The sequence below is a fragment of the Poecilia formosa genome, unplaced genomic scaffold (assembly GCF_000485575.1).
Source record: "Poecilia formosa unplaced genomic scaffold, Poecilia_formosa-5.1.2 Scaffold423, whole genome shotgun sequence".
Lineage (NCBI taxonomy): Eukaryota > Metazoa > Chordata > Actinopteri > Cyprinodontiformes > Poeciliidae > Poecilia > Poecilia formosa.
In genome coordinates, this window is record NW_006800362.1 from 245,472 (window position 1) to 267,787 (window position 22,316).

The 22,316-nt window shown below is 37.8% G+C and overlaps 1 protein-coding gene across 1 annotated transcript in view; it reads left to right on the plus strand.

Annotated features, from left to right (window-relative positions):
* The window catches only part of LOC103155363 (protein diaphanous homolog 2-like), a gene marked incomplete at its 5' end in the record, with an annotated part of 266,071 nt that extends 244,341 nt beyond the window's left edge, over window positions 1-21,730 (plus strand). Inside the window, 3 exons of the mRNA XM_007577025.2 lie at window positions 11,831-11,932; window positions 14,538-14,777; window positions 21,373-21,730. Of these exons, the coding sequence (XP_007577087.2) occupies window positions 11,831-11,932; window positions 14,538-14,777; window positions 21,373-21,663 (633 nt within the window). The remainder of the gene's footprint in view (window positions 1-11,830; window positions 11,933-14,537; window positions 14,778-21,372) is intronic.
* Between the last annotated feature and the right edge of the window lie 586 nt (window positions 21,731-22,316).

Sequence of the window (22,316 nt, forward strand, 5' to 3'; positions counted from 1 at the left end):
GCTATCCATTTAAATTTAGCCTGCTGAAATTTTCATGCAACTCTGCTTCCAGTTATCTTTAAGGGGTGCATATTATGTAAATTCAAACTTTTTTTTACCCTTTCATGCATGTTTGCATTTGTGTAAAATACCAGTTTAATCTTGTACATCAACAATCAGTCGTTTTTTTGCAGTGTTATAAAAGAAGCACATCTTTAAGTTAAAGGCCAGATTCACCTATTTTTTACCGATTCGACTGCCTGAAATGAAAGAGTCATCACTAAATGTTTCAGCACACCCAGTTTTTGGCGTGTGTTGGTAAGCTAAATCTCGTCGGTGGATGATATGCCCCTTGGGGCTTGTTTTGCAGAATATCAGAGTGACTTCTTAATCTTTAATGTGTTCCAGTGTATTTTATATTACCCCGTCTTCTTTTCAAAAGGAAAGGCTAATGAGTAACAGTGCACCACTGTTATTCATTTGTAATTAGTATTGCCCTATGCTGTGTGCAAATACATATATTAAAGGAATGCAAAGTGAAAAGTGTCAAGTCTCCCTTTTAATTAAATCGCGTATTTCCTCATGCGTTGATATACAGTGTTGGGGTTATTGAGATGATTTCTGGGGTGGAGGCTGGGATTTGTAATGATTGTAACTGATTTAGTGCGACTGATGAAATGATGCACATTTTAGAGACAGGTCCTGATTTACTTTGCTCCTTATAGGTCACAAAATTCAAAACCCACACTGGTTTCAACATGTCATCAAACTTAATCTTAAGTTTTTTAAAGGAGTAGTAAAAAATAACTTTCCTCTCTTTGATTTTTTCACACCTCTGTTCTGCCAGTTGCCCAGAGGTTAAAAAATGCATTTTTATTTTGGAATAAGAGAAAAATGGTAGTGTTTTCCTTTGGTTACATGTATTTATACTTTTTCTTCCTGTAATCACAATTAATTCCCCACCTAACCCTTCAAAATCAGGATATATCTGATTATGTTTTCAGTGTGTGTTGAAATAAGTAAAATATACATATTTCCTTTCATATTCCATCATTTAATTGCAATTCTTAGAAATTCAGATCCATTTTAAATTAGAATATCATCAAATATTTACTTTAACTAGTTTAAAAGGGAAACTCGTATATTAATTCTTCAGATATATTTAAAGTGTTTATTGCTACTATTCTTAAGATCCTTAGAATTATAAAACATTCTTTCAGATGATCTTAATTGTGCATAATGACCAATGAAAAGGACTTTTATACAGCATGTTTTCTATGGCCATTTTATGACCTGCAGGTAGATAATGTGTGGGATTGACTCTCTCCTCCATTAAGGTTTTGCCACAAAAAAGTCGTTTCCAAAGAAGCTAGATTTCAACAGAGTAATATTAATGGAAATTTTAGTGGAAGGAAAAGATGTGCTAGAAAAAAGTTGTACAATCACCAGAGATACCTATAACCTCGAGGTGCTTGTGAAGTGGCTTCAACAGCCTCCATACACAGCTGTCTTTCCCAAAGTCCTCAGATTAACGTCGTCTGCTTACGTTGGGCCACTGAGTTTAATCAAGCCCAAGGCTCAGCGTGTCTGCTTTCCAGGAAACTTTAGAGCGCTTGTTGCTTCCTCCTGCTCCTGCTGACATGCTTTATGTTTAATAGTAATATTTGACGATGAAATGGCAATTGTCCCCACTGCCGAAAGTACCAGTAATTGCCATAATAAACTTGGTATCACCCAGATTGTTTAGCATACTGGTCTGATCCCAAAAGGGACCCAACAAAGTCATGTAGTCATAGTTTATAGACTTACTTTTCAGCAGGGTGACATTTCTGTATCTGGTTTTTATTGGCGACATGTGAGCTTTTAAATCTCTTAAGAAACTGGTTTCAATAATACTCAAACCAGAGATGTGTACATCTACGATGCTTAAAATGCCTTGCCAACCTTTTCATAGGAGTCATATGAGACGTTTTAAATTGACTTATCACTTAAGACGATGTTTGAATCAGGTTTCCTGCTAAATAATGAAACTTAAGTTTTTGCATGAAAGGTTCAGATTCAAGTCTTTGTAATCTCAAATGCTTATAAAAGATGGAAATTGGACTTTGTTTCATCATTTATGAAAATAAAAACAAGCTGTCTAATTGTTGTTGTTTAATAACACCTGATACAAAGCCAGACATTCACTCAGTATGTTGTCTTACTGAGTGCAAGTGTTGTAAACTTTTGACTTTGCAATCTTCTGCCTTCGGCCTGCCATGGCAACAACCTTTCCACCAGGTCTCACAGGAGTCTTCTTAGCTGGCCTTGCCTTGTTATTATTGTTTATCTCTCTTGTCAATCACCCACATCAGCGCCGCGCTCATCCATATGCATGGCCGCCGTCATTACACGTGGCCTGCTCGCTGGCTGCAGGGCCTTGGTACTCATGCCAGCCTTTGTTCACATCTGTAACAGGTGATTGTGGCCGACTGGCACATTGTTGGGCATCGTTTTCACAGTGCAGAAGTGCACATGTGGGACATGGCGATAAGTGTGGGCATGTTGGATTAGAGCTTAAGCAGGAAAAACACAAGTCCCCCATGGGCTTAATTGTGGTTTGTTTTGGCACACACTACACAGCACTTCTGCATCAAATGCAAATTTTACAGTGAAATGTGAAATGCATTATGCGGATTTGGTAGGGCTGGAAACATAAAGGGAAAGCAGAGGGGGTGGAGGCGTTGAATAAACAGAGTGAGGGCAAAAGTAGATGCAGGTTAACGAAAGACGAGGCTTAGTCTGGTGTAATATGAAATACGCTTCAGATATTGATGGCAAGAATCAAAGGTGTGTTACATGTACCTCATCACCACCTAGCTGTTCATCTCTAGCCAGAGGGTTGAGGCTGGTTACACCCTCCACAGGTTAAGTATTGATTAAAAACACACAACACACAGTCTCATACTCGTAGGAATGCACACAGGCAGGTTAATGCACAATACAGCTCAGTAGTTAAATTTTTATTCTGTGGAGTCCACTCTGCTCCTCCTCCGGCATGATTGGTGCTGTATTTTCATAAGTGCTTTATGGAGGAAAAAAAAGGGAAAAAAAAGAGTGAGAAATATTTCTGTTTTCATTTTTCCAGTCCCGTGTCTTTGTTTCTGTGGCAGATGGCACATCAATCAAAGAGACACTCTCATACAGCAAGACTCCACAAACAAATTAATTTCTATTACTGTTTTGCATGCTTGCTCTCTTCTTATTTGATTGACAGTCTCATGTTCTGGCTTTGTGTTTGGATGACTATATTGCATAGAAGGAATATGCACAATTGAGGGACAATTACGCAGACGAATGCCGCCACCTTTCTCCAACTTGAAAAGTTTATTTCCAAATTAGTTTTGACCATTTAGCAGGATTTTATGCAAAATTCATATAGAATGGTAACAAAACAAAACAAAAAACAGCTCAACATAATACAGAATTGATTCCTAAAGATAAAAAATTGAGTTTCACTTTCAAGTAATATATAAAGCTTTTATCTAGTATCCTTCAAGTGACTCATTTACTCTTTCAGGGTACTTTTGTTTGTTTTGTTTTTTTTTCTATTTTTTACTCATCTGGCTCCAACTGTTGAACCTGTTTTCATGTTTAAACCACATATTTTTTATTTTTAGCCTCATTCTTAATCCTACTTCACACTTTCTATTTTATATGCAAGAGTTCAGGTGCACACATGAAAAAAAAAAACTTCTCTTTTTTTTTTACATATATCCTAAAGACAAATTTAATGTCACCCTAAGTATGTCAGGTTTTCCTGCCCAAACACTCAAATTAATCCCTCCCCCATCCTTCTCTCAACCATGTTTTTCCCCTTGCTCAGTTCTTGCGTCTTTCTCTTACGCTGAAATTCTCCTTTAGTTTAATACGGTTTTAAAATCTGTCACACTCGGTTTGTTGCTTGTCAGTCTGTTACTGCAGCTTTGCTCACAGTGACATGGTGCTTTGCTGGGTTGTAATTTCTGTAGACTTTGCAACATGTATGACTGATGTTCATTGTTTACCGTACTTACCTCTGAGACAAAATTTGCCTTTTTTTTTTTTTTTGTTTTTCAAGACTTCACTGTTTTAGCTCAGTTGCAGTAAACATCAGCTTCTGTGCATGTTGTACTTAAAATGGTGGATACGGTTGTTGTAGACTTTGTATTTTTTAACTGCAGTAGCTACTGTTGGATTAGCTAGCTGTTTTCTGCCTTTTAAATAGAGGACAGTCACTTGTTTTAGCATTTTGAATGCTGCAGCATTTCATAATGATGCTTCGAGTGTTCCCAGTTACTTGTCACGTAATAAACATTTGCCGGATACACCGGCATGCATGACTAAATCAATGGTGACAGCGTTTTTGCTCCTTTTGTTTGGAAGCATGTTGCAGTTAACATCTGTCTTCATGACACTGATAGTTTATCATATAGGATTCATCACACAAATCCAATTGTACTCGTCCCATTTTTTTGTAAAATACAGTTGAAACTATGGCACATTGTTCATAGTATGAATGTTATAAATATATCCCTTCAGTATATAGTAAATATCTTACACTGTACCACGGTAGTTTTAGCTGTAGCTTTTAAATAAATAAATGCAGAATAAATTGTTTTCATCATCTTCTTAAAATGCCATTATCCATGCAGAATTTTGACTTCATTACAAAACTCTTTACACCATAATTTGTCACATTTATCCTGCTCAGTTAAAGAGAAAAACAAATTTATTACAGCGAAACGAATGATGGCTAGATATTTTTCACTCCCAGTTTAATACTCCAATGAAGCACCTTTATATTCAGCGACATTGTTCAATCTGTGTGAGATTACATCTGCCACAGATTATAAAGAATCTGATTAACCTGAAATTAAATTCTGTAGGATATTCAATCAATCAATCAATCAATCTTTATTTCAGACACAAAAGAGGTCCATAGTAAAAAGAAAACAAAAAAAAAAGAAACATGACATAGTCACTGAGCCACAAATAAATGATGACATGCTACTAATTTTAATCCGTAAAACAAAAAAACATGGTTTACAAATGCAAAGGATCCGATGGTGGGTGCACTTCCTCTGAACCGCTAACAGCGAAGCTATTTTTCTGTCATTGACTCACAGTGGATATCGGCATGATTGAATGTAGTGAATGTACTTCTACATTCAGCTTCTGCAAAATACCGTGCTGGCATAGCGTTAGTGGCACTAAAGATTTTGATTAGAGCCTTAGCGTTAGAGCAACTCACTTCTGAGGTGGTGGAAGAATCAAAATAATTTTTTTGTCAAACGTGTAAATTACAATGAGGGATTTGAACGTTTTCATTTTATATGTTGTATGAACCATGCCACTGTAGGAGCCGTTACCAATTATTTAGGATAGCGTAGATTAAAAGGGATGCAAGAAAAATGTTTTGGAAATGTATGAAAATAAAAAAAAATAAAACTGCCAAAGACACTGATAGCAAAACAGAAGGAACTGCAGGTATTTCCATGACTTGTGCTGCATGTGACAGCAGTATTCTTTAGTATCTTTATGTCTGGATTAGGGTTGGCAATGCAGAAATAACAATGCACATCACCAAAGCAATGTGATAGCCACAGTAAAACACAGTTGTTGGGTTTTTTTTTTTTTAATAGGTCTGAGGTTTTTATGAAATAAAAAAAGTGGGGTTTTAGGTGGTGGTCTTTTGTTTGAGATGGATGTTGTTTGTCTACAAGGCCAAACTTTGTAACTTTCAGTAACTTCTTTTAGTTGCCAAAAAGAAGTCGAAATCTCATTAAAAATGTTTAGTTTTTTTTTTAGGGTTTTAGTTGTCAATGTGTGGTTTAAAAAGTTCGGGTTAGACGGCGTTCAAAACTCTTGTCAGCTGCTCATTATTTTGTCATTTATTCTAACCGAATCGTTCACTCATTTTGCCCATGAGCCACATGGGAATCCCGCTGTGGTGTCACGGCAGGGAGATGGCAGTCGCTGGTTGTTCTCCGCCGCAAAGCACGGGCAGAATACCACATGTTTATCTGTCTCCTGAAACGAAGTAGAAAATCAATTAAAAGTGGAAAAACGCATCTGTCAAGCATGTGGCAGATGTGGCTCTTTGTCTGTCTTTGTTGCAGATCTCTAATAAGCCTTTAAAATGAACACAATTTATTTAGACATTAACTGGGGGGTTGGGGGGGGGGGAGCTCTTGCAGTTAATATTGAAAATTCAAAATCTGGTACACATTTTTGCATTTCTAAATGTTTTAAGTTTCTTCCAAATGTTTTTATGTTGATATCGAAAACGCAGCACGGAATTTCAGTCTGTGTTGCAGCTCAGTAGTGATGCGTGTTTTGCTATTTTCACATTATTCAGTCCTGTAAACAGTTTTCTAAAGTGTTGGGCTTATGCGTGCCCAGCTCCATCCTGCATTAACTTGGCATGGCTCTGCAGATGCTTTGAAACTGAACTCGATTCACAGGAAGCTGGTTGACAGCAGCAGAGATCAAAGTATGAAAGTAAAAGCCCTACAGATACTGTCATCCTCGACAAATGTTTACTCAACCATATCCTGTTTCTCATTACTTTTATACTCTTTTTCCCTCTCAGCTACATCCCTTCCACAAGTAAAGGACTTTCACAGTTTTGGCTTCGACAGTGCCTCAGCTAACATTCACCACATTTTAAATATGGAGTCGTAGCTGCGGCTGACTTTGGGGGGGGAGGAGGAGGAAACACCATCGATGTTGAGCGCCGTCTGAGTTCTTGAAATGACCTGTTGTAATTAAATCAATGGGAATTGACTGAGCATTTTTGCAAAATGATATTTAAATCTTTTTTTTGGAATTGGAATAACGATCACAAACAATCTGACTTGTGTTTGTGATGGGGTTATTCTGAAAATTAAAAATTTGACAGACAGGCAAGTATTGTACTTTCTCTGACATCAATGCGAACGAGTCTTACATATATAGGACTGGTATTTTCTAAGGTAAAAATGAACTACTATTTTAGATGCAAGTCCTGCTATCCGACCTGAAGTAATGGCCGAACAACACCAGGTTTCTCTGTCTCCTGTCCTCCATTCTTGTTTTAAAAGCCAGAAAAAGAACATGTTCATCATTGGAATCTCGTAAAAGTTTTATTTTTACTGCTCTGTGGAATTTCTTTAGTGGTTATAAAGTATAATCGCTGTGACAGAAGCCAGTTATAGATATTATATATTTAACGCTGAAAATCATGGATTTTTATCAGGAGGAGTTAGCTGCTCTGCCTGGTCGCAGTGTTTATAACCAAGATAAAATAAAGGTTTGAAGGAAAAGTGCTTTGGTTTCGTAATCATTACTTTAGTGAAGTGGTATGAATGTTTATATTGTATCCAAGGCATCTTTTACTGGTATCAATAGCATTTTAATACCCGCTTTATTATAGTCTCACATGATATCTGCTTGTTCCTGTTCAGGCTTGTTGGATGGGGCAGCTGCCTCTTTCCAACAGTCAGCGTGTTAAAACCTGAGTCGTCAGTCCATCACAGAGCCCACACAAACAAAACACAATCACTCACCCACACCCTCACACCTACGGGTAATTTAGAGTCACCAATTAACCTAACATGCTTTACTTTGTGCTGTGTGGGCACACCGGAGTACCCAGGGGAATCCTGCGCACAAAGAGGACTAACATCCAAACCCTGAACAGGAAAGGGTTTGGATGTTACCAAACCCTTTCCTGTTTGGTAACATCAGGAAAGGGTTCCTGATGTTATACAGATTGGGATTTGAACCCAATCTGTATAACAAATCCCTGGGTGGGATTTGAACCCAGGACCTCGTTGCCTCCAGGCAGCCAAGCTAACATCTGCGTCAGCATGCAGGCGCATTTTCTCTTTACGAAAGGAAGTGGTTGAATTTGGGTTTTCTTTGCTGCCACTTAGCTTGTATTCGTTTGAGATGGTAATTAAACATGTGTTGTTGTTGTTGTCATACCTTCAGTGCTCTTTGTTAAGCGTCAGAATGTGTCTGGTATCCTGTCGGGAGGAGTCTGGACCAGAATCATCACCCAGTCTTCTAAATCGCTAGACATATGGCGCAGCCTTTGTGTCAATTGCACTCGGTGGGGTTTCGATGAACACAAGGTAGATTTGATTTTCCACTACTGTGTCTCTCAGCTGCAGTAAGCTGCAGCATTTTTTTTAGTGAGACGCAATAAAAATGTAGAAAATATGACTGAATATCATATTTCTCCTCCTTCTTCTATGCATTTTTTTAATACTCAAAGTAAATGGCAAAGCTTTCATTCTCTTTTTAATGTGACAAATCATGCTTAAGTGATTGGAAAAGACTTAGACTGAAGACGTATCCCTTGTTGTTTGCCAAAGACGAACAGTCGGAATAATCGGATTTGCCTTAGTATTAGCAAGTATTCCAAACGGATGAACGATTTGCCTCTCAGTTGATGCCGTTTTATTCAAAGCCAATGATATATTGTCTGGGAACTTTGTTACTAATCCAGATGTTAATTTTCCTCTCTTTCCCTTCCAGTAGATTGTTTTACCCTTGGGATTTTACTTTTTACACGTTCATTTACATCTTAAACGGATCAGCCTGTGTAGAGTGAAATCTAATTCCTAAAGCCTGTTATAAATGCAGTCTAGCTCATTTAGTTCCTAACTGCACATTATTCCTGCATTTATTGACAAAAAACAAAGATTTTTATTTTTTTTTGTTCCCCCCTGTGATTTGATGATTTCCTGTCAGGTCTGAAACATTATTACAAAACTATCAAACTTTATGTTTTGTGACTTTAAAATCAAAAACATCAGTACATTTTGGATTGTTAAGTGATTGATGAGTACAAATTATTGCATGACTTAGAAGTAGATCCAGAGTGACGCATAGTTTATCTGTTGTGTGAAGGCCTTGGTGGTTTTGTGGGAGATCGTTGGAGAACAAACAGTATCATGAAGGACAACAAACACAACAGAAACTTCATTGATGGAGATACAGAGAGGTTTAAAGCAGATTTGAGTTATAAAACTGTATCCTAAGCTTTGGACTTTTCACAGAGAGCCGTTCAATAAATTTCCACAGCTCAGGTGGGAGACTCTGTGAAAAGTCCAACTTACTAGTTTTACTTGTGGACTCTGCAAATCTGCCCATTTAGAGCACAATACAACCACCTGGAAGGTCCAGTGGAGCAAAATGAAACTTTTTGGCTTACGTCTCAGTGCTGCTTTGGAGAACTTACACCCTGAACATTTTGGTGAAATATTGATGAGGGCAGCTTTCCTGTTCTCGAGCTGCAACGAGGAAGCTGATGACTGTAGATACTTTGTAAGTAGTTCTGTCTTCCAGGGCAAATTTCCATCATCAGGGCAGAACTTCTTTCTTTTGTGATGTCCGACTGCTACTGCTCAATTTTTCAGAAGTAAAAAGTGGGACTTCTCTTGAGTTCTGAGGTCGAGTTTCTTTTGTAGTAGAAAATATTATGGACAGAAATACCATTGTTTCTTTGTTCTTTCTAGCTTGCCTAAAACAATATATTTTTCTGTCCTGGTAGGTTTTATGTGCAGAACTACAGAGCTACAGTGAAATGGTTTCTATCAAAGAAAATTCATCTTTTAGAATGACCCAGACCGAAGTTCAGTTGAGCAGAAGTGGTAGTACCTGGAAATTGATGTACAGACACTCGCCATTCAATCTCACTGAGCTCGAGTTGTCTTGATAAAAGAGAAAGGCAAAAACTTCAGTTTCTGTATGCAAACCTCCAAATATCTGTGGTTTCACTCGCAGTGAAAAGGTTTCCAAAGAGTCCTGATGCAGACTGCCTGAAGATGCACTTTAAATTTTTATATGTAAGAAAAAACAAACAATGGAAATCATGTATGATTTCTTTCCGCTTCGCAATCTTGAACTACTTGGTGTTTGTGTATCAAGTAAAATCCCAATAAAATATGTTGAAGCTTGTGATTATGTGGTAAATGTGATTCTGTTGCAGAGCATCAGAGCAATTTTGACTGAACCAGGAGAATACATAAAACTTGAAATGGATTATCGCTTCAGTGTTGATTTTTTTTTTTTAGATTTCCATCCTTTTTTTTAATTTAAATTTTATCTGCGTCTCCTGATGCAATCAACAATATTTATTATTAAGGCAGCAGTAAGGCACTGCAGACTCTAATTGGGGCTTTGGATAAAAAGCAAGCAACATTTGATTTAATGGCTGCATCCCAAACAAGGTTTCATGGCTTGCAGTATGGCTCACTGTTTTATACCACTGAATCCCCTGAGGGAAAGACAGAGATGTCATCATTAGTGGGCAGTAGACTATGGTTGTGTTGACTGTGATGGCTGCAGAGGTCTATAACTTGGTCAGCCAAGTCTGTGGCCCAGCAACGGCTTTTACTGTCCATTTTCCCTGTCTGTCTGTCTGGGTTCCCATCTGGACACGTGGTCCAGTGCCAGTCTGCTCCCGCTGAATAAATTTGAGGAGCTAATGAGCAAGGAAGCTCTGCAAAGACCTGGGAAAGGGCAGCTCTTTCTCTTCTCCACCTCCGAGGAAAAGGGAGGGAAAAGTCGCTGTGGTCAATTTTATTAACTTGGCTGACCTTCACACAAACAATTAACATTTACTGAAAACGCATCCCCTCCCATTATCTTCCTCATCTCCATCTTAATCTTCAACCTCGTCGCCACCAACTGCATGTTGTTTTTATTCTGCTTGTACAAAAGAAATTTATCAGGCGGCAGCAAATTAATGGCAAAGCCTTTGCTTGCTTTTCATAGACAATCGCAAGGTGATGTGCATTATGCAGCAGAAGGTCGGCTCTCTGAAGGTCGCTGACATGTTCGGTAATTGGCTCTAGGCCACAACTCGGAATCAAAAAGCAACAATTACCAGCAGTGATTTTGTGACCTAATCTGACTTTTCACATAACCAGACAACTTCAAAATATTCTCTTTGACCACTGCTCCAACAGAAATAAATATATATGATGATTCATAGAAATGAAATATGCCGTTGGTTATTTCTGAGCTGTAAAAAAAACAGACTTTTGTACTAATTAACCATTTGACATTACTGGATGAACTAGACTGGTAGATGAGGTGAAAAGTTAACTGAGCAGCATGTGAAAATATTTGTAGAGAATTTTGGATTACTTCAAATTCAGAAGTTTGCATATAATAAAATTACAGATCTTGTATCAGGTTGTCAGCCTAATATTAGTAAATTAACAACACTTAGTTTAATACGAAGCCCAATAGATTTATTTAAGATACAACTCAAACAGTCCAAGAAACTAAAACGTCTGAAAAAATAATTATTTACTTTCCCATTGAACCTATTTCATCTCACATTCAATGTAGCAAGGAGATTCTGTGAATTTATTTAGTAGCAAACAAAAAAATATTTTGCTTCCTTTAAGGATTATCAGGAAAAGCACTGGCGACTCTTTTCAGCACCAGGTGTGGGAGAAAAGGTACAACAAGGACATTTTGAAACACAAAAAAAAGCAGATTTTGTTGGAGGAAGTCTTCCTCTGAAGTTTTTGGGCTCTGCATCGATGTTATTTATTTTTCTTCCCAACATATGACAAGCAGAACAACAACATATATTCCTACGACACATACTGTCTGGAAAGAATATAAACATTCCACAAAAGGCTCAATTGAAATACTGTTTAATTAGGTAACACACGAAACGCACACTTGCTCTTTGGATTTGTTTCTTCTTTGTTTTCAGCTAAGCTGTCAGGCATTTTGTTCCTATCCTGACGAAAGCAGAAAATGAGAACTGCATTAACACTTATTTTCTTGTGTTTTTGTGTATGTGCCCTTTCATTTCCAGAACCTAATAAAGAACTTGCCTGAGCAGAAAGAACTGAGTGCTCTAGCGGAACTAAAAGGTGAATACGAGGAGCTTGTGGAGTCAGAGCAGTTCGGCATTGTGGTAAGTATAATTAGCTCTTGCCGAGTGGATTTTTGCACAGTGTATCCAGTCACACTCGTACTTTATCTTCAAACACTTTCCGACATGCACAGTTAAACAGTGTATTATTATTATTTTTTTTCCCCAAAAGTTCTGTTTGGTCAGTAAGCCAGAATCAGTATTTTTCTTTTTCTTTCTTTTTTTTTTTTCTGGAGAGCAGTAATTTTTAATCAAACAAAAAAACAAACAAAAAGCTCTCAAACGGCGTCAAAACTGATAGTTCCGTCTCCAAATGACAGCGGCTTTTGTTGAAAGTCTTTTTGACTTGAGCAAAGAACAGTTCAATCAGTTCTGATGAGCGTTCAGCATTAAGAACTTTGTGGATGCGGCTCTTTGACATCAGCTGTCAATGTCATCTCGTGATAAAATCACCCCCTCAGGCTGTGTATGAATCCTGCCTGTTTAAAGGCCTTTGAAAAGCGCTCAGCTGTAGGCAACCAGCCTGGTGATGTATCCCAAAACTCCTATCAATTTACAATGAACATCCAAAAGTTCGATCTTCTCCACTTGCATAATAAATAACGCTGCTGCTGTTATATTCTCTTCTTGACACATGGTCTCCAGAAAGTAACCTGTTTCTTTTTTTTTACTCAAAGTAGCTTTTAAACAAAGAATGATTTATGTGTTGGGATACAGTCTGCAGTATTTTATCTATATATCTCAAGTTAATTGACATTGTTCATAACTTTTGCATAGTAATGGTAAAAGAAAGAAGGAATTTTTAAAAAGTAATTTGTATTTGTCAATGAATCATATCCTGGTGAGGTCAATGGAGTGGTGAATGTTGCTGGTACCTCAATGAATGGTTCTGAGGTTAAAGATAAAGACATCTTATCTTTAACCATTTTTATTAGCTAGAATTTAGATGCACATTTTACATTCAATTTAACTGAATAATATCAAACTTTCATATTGCTCTTGTGCAGTCTGAAAATAATAATGTATTTTCCAGTATCTAAAGTTTTTCTTTTGCTCTTTCACTGTTTTTCTGCTCTGTCATTCTGTCTTTTGCTCATTGTGACCTATCGGTTAAAAGTTATATAGAGTTCTCATGTAGTCTAGAAGTATGAATTTCTTTTTGTTTTCTCCCTCTTACTTCTTTTGCTCTTTGTTTTCTTTTGCTTTTTCTTTCACTCTCACTCATTCACTCTATTTGGGTCAAATGGTGGAATTGGGTTTTCCGAAAGGACGCCGATTCTAGACAAACATGACAACTAGTTTTGGAGATGATGAAAAAGAACAAGACACCGATTGATTTCTAGCCAAGAAGGCTGGTGAAATATCTTTCCAAAATTATCCTTCAAACTAACAAAGTGTTTTTGTAAAGTTGCAATTTGCTAAAGGACGTTTTGATATAGTGTGGTTGAATGTAGATTGAACCTGTTTGATTCAGAAAGAAATCCACATTAGTTTTCAATGCCACAAAGAGAACAGTTAAAAAAAAACAACTAAAAGCCTCAAATGAGCAGCATTCATACCCAGGTAAGTGCTATATTCTTCTACTGGTCTTACTGGGCTTATCACACTCATGTGATTGACTGGAATCTGTGAAGGGAAGTGAATCTTCCAGCTGATCTGACCTTTCCACTTAACTACAGCTCTAATTACTTTTTAATTACCAGCTCTTGTCATCCATTTACTGAATGACTGCCCTGCAGTGAAAAACAGAGACGTTACCTTTAAAGTACTCTTCTCAATAAGATCATAGATGTACACTGTATACTTTAACAAAACATATGTTCAGCCAGACCTGAAGAGTGCAGACGCGTTTCATCCAGATATAGTTCTTCTTTTCACACATCAAAAGCTTTCTTCTTGTGTTTTTAGAAGATGGAACGAAGCAAGAGGTTGCACTTTACCTCTTGATCTCACCTATGTTGTGATCACAACCCCCCCCTCCCCACCGATCAAGTCACTCCTCACTGCAGAGATATGTAGTTCCCCTGGGAAATAAGAGATGTTCCAGCTTTCCTCTTCCTCAGCTGTCGCCAACACGCTGCCTTTCAGCGTGATTCCTGCTCATTGTACACAAATCAGTTCTTGTGAGGTGGGACTCCGAGTGCTGATCTGTTTGAGTGTGCACTCCTAACATTTGTGCAGGGAGATCATAAGTATTTGTGTTGATGCACTTAAATGTTCTAGTTATCAGCAAAACATTAGTTAAATATTAGAAGGGAAGGTAAATGGGATACACCTTGTAGCTCAGCTGCAGCTATTCAATCATGTACTTGAAATTGTGAATGATATAAATTAATCAATATCTACATTAATAAAAGAAAAAGTGAACATCAATTTGTAATTTCCAAGAGGAGATTTAAGACAAACTATTTAAATTTATCCTTTCACTCCCACCCAACACAAATGACAGACTTTATTCCACTGAATCTTTACAAAACAAGTAAATTAGCAACTTGGAGATCATCTGGAAAGTTATTTTTGCTAACGTTTTGCTTCAAAGTTAGCACAAATACTAAACTGCAAAACAAAAACGTTGCAATTGGCGAACTAGTGGCGATAAACCCACCGCTGGAAATTACTCACTACGTATTTTCCTCTAACTTTGCAGATGAGTTCAGTAAAGCTGCTGCGGCCACGTCTCAGTGGCATTTTGTTCAAGCTGACGTTCGAGGAGCAGGTGAACAACATCCGGCCAGACATCATGAATGTGACGTTCGCCTGCGAGGAGGTGAAGAAGAGCGAAGGCTTCCGCAGACTCCTGGAGTTTGTGTTGCTGGTCGGCAATTACATGAATGCTGGCTCAAGGAACGCACAGACGTTTGGCTTCAACATCAGCTTCCTTTGCAAGGTAAGGCTCTGGCAAAACAGAAGAAAGTACTTTGTAGAACAGTCATCTGAAATAGATTGTTTCAAATGTTGCATCTGTGACGCAGCTAATTAATATACAAAGTTATTATGATGTAAAAGAGCAAACAGTATGGTATACATACAAACACACTTAGATACAATGTACAACTACTGTGCATCAGACAAAATTTGTGTCACGCAGCAATGTTTTAAGGTTTTATTATACAGATCACAAGAGGCAATCTCCAGTCGCCTAATAGGAAAAATTGTAGTTGTCCTGAATTTGGCAGACACACTCAGTCTCTCAGTGAGTGTGCAAATCCAAATGCATAGAAGAAAAATATTGAAATAAACAAAAACATGCTCCCCACCGGCACTTGTTGTAAAAGCATGTCATTACCTTCAATACCCAGAGACTTGACAGGGTTTCTAATACCTTTCAAACTAAGTTCATCGAACGAGTTAGCTTGCAGCAAGGCGTCTGACGACTCCATTTTTACGACTCACAACACGGTTTAAATATTGTGTTGAGGGAGAAAGTAAAATAACCTACACATACCTGCTCTCTCTGCTTCAAAACATAAACTTAAATAATTACTTTTGAAGTCATCAGAGAAAACCAGCGAATTTTGAGCTGACTTGTGGAGTAAGGCAGTTAAATCGCTAAATGTTTGTGTGCCGAAGAGTTTTTGACTTTTATTGATGATATTCTTCTACAAATAGAAAAACATTTAAATATTATTTATCTCCATCATCTAGATATTCATCTAAGACAAGAGACGTTACCCTATTACTCTAAAAGCATCCCTAATATGTACCAGAATCTGCAAAAATGTACACTTATTTGTACAGCATCTAATTAGTAGTTGCAGAAGTAGGAGAGTTGCACTTTGTGACATAAAGCCAATTTGAGCACACTATGCTGGCATGCAGAAAGTCATTACAAGTCCTAAAAAATTGGATTTTATGTGATTAAAGGTAGAGTCAGGCGGAAGGGAAAATGAAACAAAACGTATGTGTGTGTATTTATTCAGCCCCATTTCTGCTCACTCTACCCTGTTGCGGAGAAGTTTAAAGTATACCAACCTAAAACGTAACATGAATGAACTTCAGCATGTCTTGTACATGCTTTTGCTTTAAAATTAAACTAGTTTCTGTCTGCAGCATGCATTTGTGTTTTCTCAGAAGTAACTCTGTTCTCTTTGCTCTCCTGGTGTGGCTCATTTCCCCCAAGCATCTCAGATCAGATTGAAGTTTGTTTTTCAAGGTTTGAGAAGCCACGGTTGTCTTTTGCACTGCACGATTTTTAACCAAACGACTGAACAGAAATAAACAGTTCTCTTCGCAGTCTACGCTTGGACTTATGGGTGGAAAACCCAGATAAGAGAGCAATAAATGCATTGTGAAGACTCCCTCCATTCAATGGAGACTTAAAGCCTGTTTGGATGATGTAGAAAAAGCTCTCCTGTGATGAAGGCAGCGTAGTATTCATGCAAGCCGAGTGAATCAGCGTGGAGTGTTGGTGTAGAGCCGGTAAACGCCTCGGGGGGCTGATTGGGCCATTATTGATGGACAAGAAAGAAAAAGTATGCTTTCTCACTTTAGTCAATCAAGTAAATGGCCCCCCGGGTGTCAGGTCTAGGGTACCTAATGCGCTCATCAGCGAGGAGGTTGATGATGGGAATGTGCAGGGGGGGGAAGGGCCCCTTCTGACCCACCTTCGCCTTCGATGTTTAGCTCCTCTGCTTTAATTCTGGTTTTGTGAGGAATGGAAAGTTTCCTGAAAGCGAGCTTGTTCTCATAAGCCCTCTCCGCTCATGGCCACGGAAGAATGCCCACAGAATCATGTCTGGAATGAAGCTCTTCCAGTCGCTAAAAAACACTTGCACTAAACCGAAAATCCTCTATGCGAGACATTCTCACTATTGAAAATGCCTCAGCGGTGCTTGGATAGGAGAAACGCAGAGCAGAGCCTAATGCAAAGAAAAGGAGCTGTAAAGAAATTAAACTGAGAATGGGTCATAGGGATTGTTATCTATTAAAAATTGACCATGTGTGCACAGGTGTATCTCCATAAATCTGTATTTTACACACATTAAAACACTAAATGGCAACATCAACTTTAGGTTGGAGGATCAGGGGAAACAATAATATATTTTGATATTCACATTAATGTAGTAGTTTAAAAAGAAAATTCAGTGCAATTTTTCAAAGGTATCAAAGATATGAAGAAGTAATTGTGCTCTTCCATTTTATTTCTTCTTTAGTTGGGAAGGGGGAGAATGTTCATCAGCTCCGTTCAATAATTGAACACCAAATGGCAATGATTCATGTTCCGTTTAAGTTCAGCAAAACAGGCCGTCTATTTAATTTAGTTGTTGAGTGTGTGACAGGGAGCCATACACCCAGAATTAGTGCATCAGTGTGTTTAAAGGAATATCTGTCTTTAAAGTTTAAATAACTGCAACAATTACCAGTCTCATTATACACTTCCTAATGAAAGCAAATCCGTCTGTACTGGGCTTCACATCTGTCTCTCTCGTATAGACGGAACCGTTGTGGCAATATTTGTAAATTTATGCAAACACAATGCTTATATTCCTTTTACTTATTCACCTTTATGTACAGCTTCATAAACGGCAATAAAACATATTTGTTATCTGCTGCTGCCTTGGCATTAGGAATTAAGTTGACAAATCAACAATGATGCTAATATGAGGATTTTCCTTTCCTACCACGTCTTCCTTTGCCATTAATTGCTGCTTTATTTTATTGTAATTTTTAAATGATAAATATGCTAATAGGGAGACTTGTTTTCTTGTAATGTAGCTTAACTTTCTAAATGATCCTCTAAATTAATGTGTTGCACTCACTAGTGAAGGATTTGGAATAATTTTACCTCCGGGCTGTTTATGCTGTGAATTGAATCATATCCCTGGTGTGATTTGTTGCCAAAAAACAAAACAATGGGGTATTGTTTTTGAGTCAACATCCAATGAAAATCTTTATTTGAAATTGAAATTTTTTTCACACAGTCCTTCTAGTTGTTCCATTAAAATAGGATGAGATGTGACACATTGTGACTGTGGCCTTTGTTTTCTGTTATTATGTCGTATACAAATGAAAAAAGTTGATAAAGGTGCAGAGAAAGTCGCTCGGGATGAAGTTAGCGGTTGCTGCTTGCCGCTGCTCGGAACATGTGACATAAATAATGACCTCCATAAACAAAAGCACAAAATTAAAAAAAATGATCCATTGTTGCTGTGCAACAATGGATCATTCCAGATATTTGGAAGTTATTTGGAAGCTGGAAGAGACCTCAAAGTAGTAAAATCAATGACATATAAAAACATTTAATAAAACTCAATTTTTTTTCCCCCAGTTATTTGAAAGCATTAACTCAAGTTTATAAACAAAACAAGAAGTCAAGCTCATGAGGTATTTGGTGAAACCAAAAATTGTGATTGGCTCGTCATCTACTGTTTACTATATTAGCTACAGCTAACACAATTAGCGCTAACTTGAAATCAAAACAAATTGGAAGTTGACGGGCAGATGTTTGAAATGACGATGAAGTGTCTTTAATGTTCACTCATAAAACTGGTGTGGTATGCATTCGTACTTCTACCACTTTACTCTGACACCCCTAATTAAAATCCAGTGTGCCAGTTTGAAGAAGCCGTGGTCGTTGGGCTGGCCTGCATGTGGTGCCTTCCCAAAGCATTCAGCAATAATGCTGATGAATGTCAGGGTAATGATTTCCGATTAATAACCAGTTAAAAAGTTTCTAAGTGTTTCTGCCACAGATAATGAGTAGTCTTTCCAGCTTCTGTGGGAAAAAAAAAAAATAGAAAATCATTATTTCCATCTCGACAAGAAAGTTTTATTGAAAGAGTTGCTTCTGGTCTGATTTTTTTGGCATTCAAACAAATTAGTAGTAGTTTCTTAATGACTTCAACTCTTTATTGTCTTTTTACCTTCTAAAACTTTTTATGGTGCATTAAACAATAAGTGTCACCGAATATATTACCAAGATACAGAGCCTGAAGGTGTGGTACTTAAATGAAATTATCCAACTTTAATTGAGTTGTTGGAAGATCTCAGCGATATGCATTTTGCTTGCAGTGATCTTCGGACATTATTTGCAATATATTGTGCAGCTCTAATTACAGACATATACTTCAGTGTACTTTATTGAGGCGTTTAAGTGATTGACAAAAAAAAACAAAGTAGTACATAATCATAAAGTTGAAGAAAAATCATGGATTCTTTGCCAAATGTGCAGAACACAACAGGCAGACAGATGACAACAAAATGAACACTTTGTGTAATGGAGACGGGAGCACTGACCATTCCCCTCAACGCATGTAATCCGCCATGAAGCACAGCAATGGCAGAATCATGCTGGTGAGAGTTATTGGGGACATCAGCAAAGTTAACAGTGGGAATAGTTTAAAAGAAAACTTGTTACGGCAGAACAAAAACCCTAAACATAAAGCCAGACCTGCACTAAATTGATTCATATTAAATCAAAGTCAGGTGTTGGAATGGCCTATTCAAAGACCAGACCTGTGTGAATAGTTTTAGATGTGAACTTAGCAGGAGAAATTGACCCAAATCTAATTTTCTTTTTGCTCATATTCAACCCATACCTGACTTTTTCATGGCAGTCTGAACAACCCAAATCCGATTTGTTTTTATTTTTATTTGTGCCACTTTCATATGTGGAACTAAATGCGAACTAAATCCAAGCGTTTCAAAGTGTCTGCAGTCAGAACGGTCATGTGGCATTTTGTCTGACTTTCTAGTCATTGATGTGAGACATGCGTCATAATTCTGCACCAGAAGAAGAAGCCAGACGGGGTGAATCTGAAGATAAACCATGGCTGCGGCAAGCAGTGCCGACGTTTAACTTCCTTTTCTCTTCTTAGCTTTCTTCGTATAGTTATGATCTTATGGCATTACTGTCGTCTCCCATTGCTCTACAACTTTAAAATCGAGCTACAGATGGCGGGATCCGTCATTACCTAAACAGCGCTCTGCTGTGTGACTTCAGCGTTCCTCTTCTGCGCATGCGAGTTGCTTTGGGGTCTTAAACTGTTCACAAAGAAGTCTGATCACATTTAATCAGTAGTATGAATGTCTTTGCAAAAAAAAAACAAAAAAACATTTGATTCCTACAACTTGCTCTGTGAACATCCAGTAGCATCAGCCTATTTGGCTTTATCTTAATTTGCTACTCTTTTTAGGCCCTGTGTAGATTGTGCAGTGAGACTGATGTAAATTATTAAACAATCAAAATATTGAATGTATTTTTATTTAAAGTGTTCTGACTATCAGATGGTTTGGTCGTCATGCAAATCATGTGAACCATAAAGCATTTATCGGCACAGATCATAATATTTCTCTTTCGAAATGAGAGCGACTTCATTGACATTAAAACATTAAACCTTTTTTTTGTTATTGTTTTCAAAGTTTCTAAATACCATGAAAACAAAAGAAAACAATCATTTTCCAAATGTTTTATTTGATTATTCGAATCTTTTGCTAGGAACCAACTCACCTCACATTAATCATATTTATTAAGTTTCACTGATTAATTTTAATTAACCCATATTACCTAAAACACCAGGGCACGGGCGCCCACTGCTCTTAATGAAACCGCAGTATGGTGTGAGCACCAGCTGAGCTCACGCATTCACATTTTATCAGTGAAGCTTGGGGCAATAAAACCTGTTTACACACTCCATCCTTCGCTACCTTTTCAGTAAGCGCTGTGTTTGTGAATGTTTATAAATCAAATGGCTTCTGATAGTTATGAGACGTGCGAGAGAAGCAATGTTTCTGTCGGAAGATGAACAAACCCAAAATTCATTATCATGAAAGTAACTCGTGGCTCTCTCAATAACTGCTATCAGACAGGACAAATTGTCAGATCCTCTCACCGTTGCAGTATGTGTATCCTGTAATTGTTTCAGTATTACCGAAATGTGTGTTAATTAGCACATCCATTGTGTGCACATGCGTGGGCATCTCCAACTGCACCTTGTTTACCGCACAGATATCATCAGTGCAAGAACACCGAGGTGTGTTGTGCTAATTAGCTTTCCCAGCATGCCATTCGAACTGCATTGCAGCCACAGTGGGGAATGAATATGGAACAAGTTTTCTACGTGCTGATGTGAAGAATCACACTAACAGGTGCTCTGCTGATACGATGGTGTACTTTTCACTTTCTCACAGGTTTGAGATGTTATATATAACTACTGGTTGTGTTAAATTACATCTGTGAGCCCTAAAATTATTACCACTGACCACTGCTTCACCCCACTCATCTTGCGCCAGGATGATTTTTTTTTTCTTTTTTGTGAAAGCAGACTACAAGCACATTACTGATCACTTGGAACCTAAAACATGTTCCCTCTGTCACATGAATCAATATTTGTACAGTAGAAGTGAAATGTGTCAGACTGTAAAGTGGGGGGATTTTACTGAAATAGATTTTCCTCCATTTATTCATCAATGAAATGTTTTTTAGGGGTTTTTTTACCTGCAAAACTGCAATTGAACGTATATTCTTTTTTTTTTCCTCCCAGCTACGAGACACTAAATCCATCAGTCACAACACAACACTTCTCCATTTCCTGGCTGAGAAGTGCGAAGAGAATCACCCAGAGATTTTGAAGTTTCCAGATGAACTGGAGCATGTGGAGAGTGCCAGCAAAGGTAGGCTTCTCTGTTTATATGAGCTAAGTTGTGTTCCACAGGGTACTACATGTCTGTCTGGGATAGGAAAACGTCTTCACTGTGCAGAAACTGAACAAAATACAGATACGAGTTCACTTTTTCCATTATTTTCTTCTTGCACTATATTTTTAGCACATTAAGGCCTTCCACGTGCACATTTCCCTCGACGACAGCTAGCCGTCTCTGTTTGTGACAGAAATAGAGCTGTTTAGTTGGACCGTGCTGTCATTCTCCCCGTCAATAATCTAATTCCACTTTAATTCCTTTCTCCGGCGTTCGGAGGAATCCCCTCAGGCTTATTTACTTTGTTAGTCTCTTAATTGGTCATTTAATCTAATTCAACTAATTATGCACTTGACTGAGGCTGCCAGCCATTGTGCTAGTCAAATGAAATAGTCTTCAAGCATTTTGGGCAGAAGGATGTCTGTATGATCGCATTTGGAATCATATAGGCGTCCGATAAGAAACCTGTTAATTGACTGAGCCCAGAAAATAAATACCTCAACTCGGCAGATATTTAAAGAGACGGGAAGTGTCTTGGACACACAACACATGCAGTTGCATTCAAAAATATTCACATCTTTTTAACCTTTGTACTTTTTGTCATGCTACATCCACGTTTAAAGCCGTTTTAGGTTACTTTGATAAATCTAATCATGTCTTAACTTGGTCCAGTTAAAGTCCAAGCTTAAATCTAGTGGAGAATTGGTGGCAAGATTCAAAACCAAAGCTATTTCTTGCAACCTGACTGAGCTGGAGCTGTTTTACAATGAAGAATGAACCTGAATTCAAG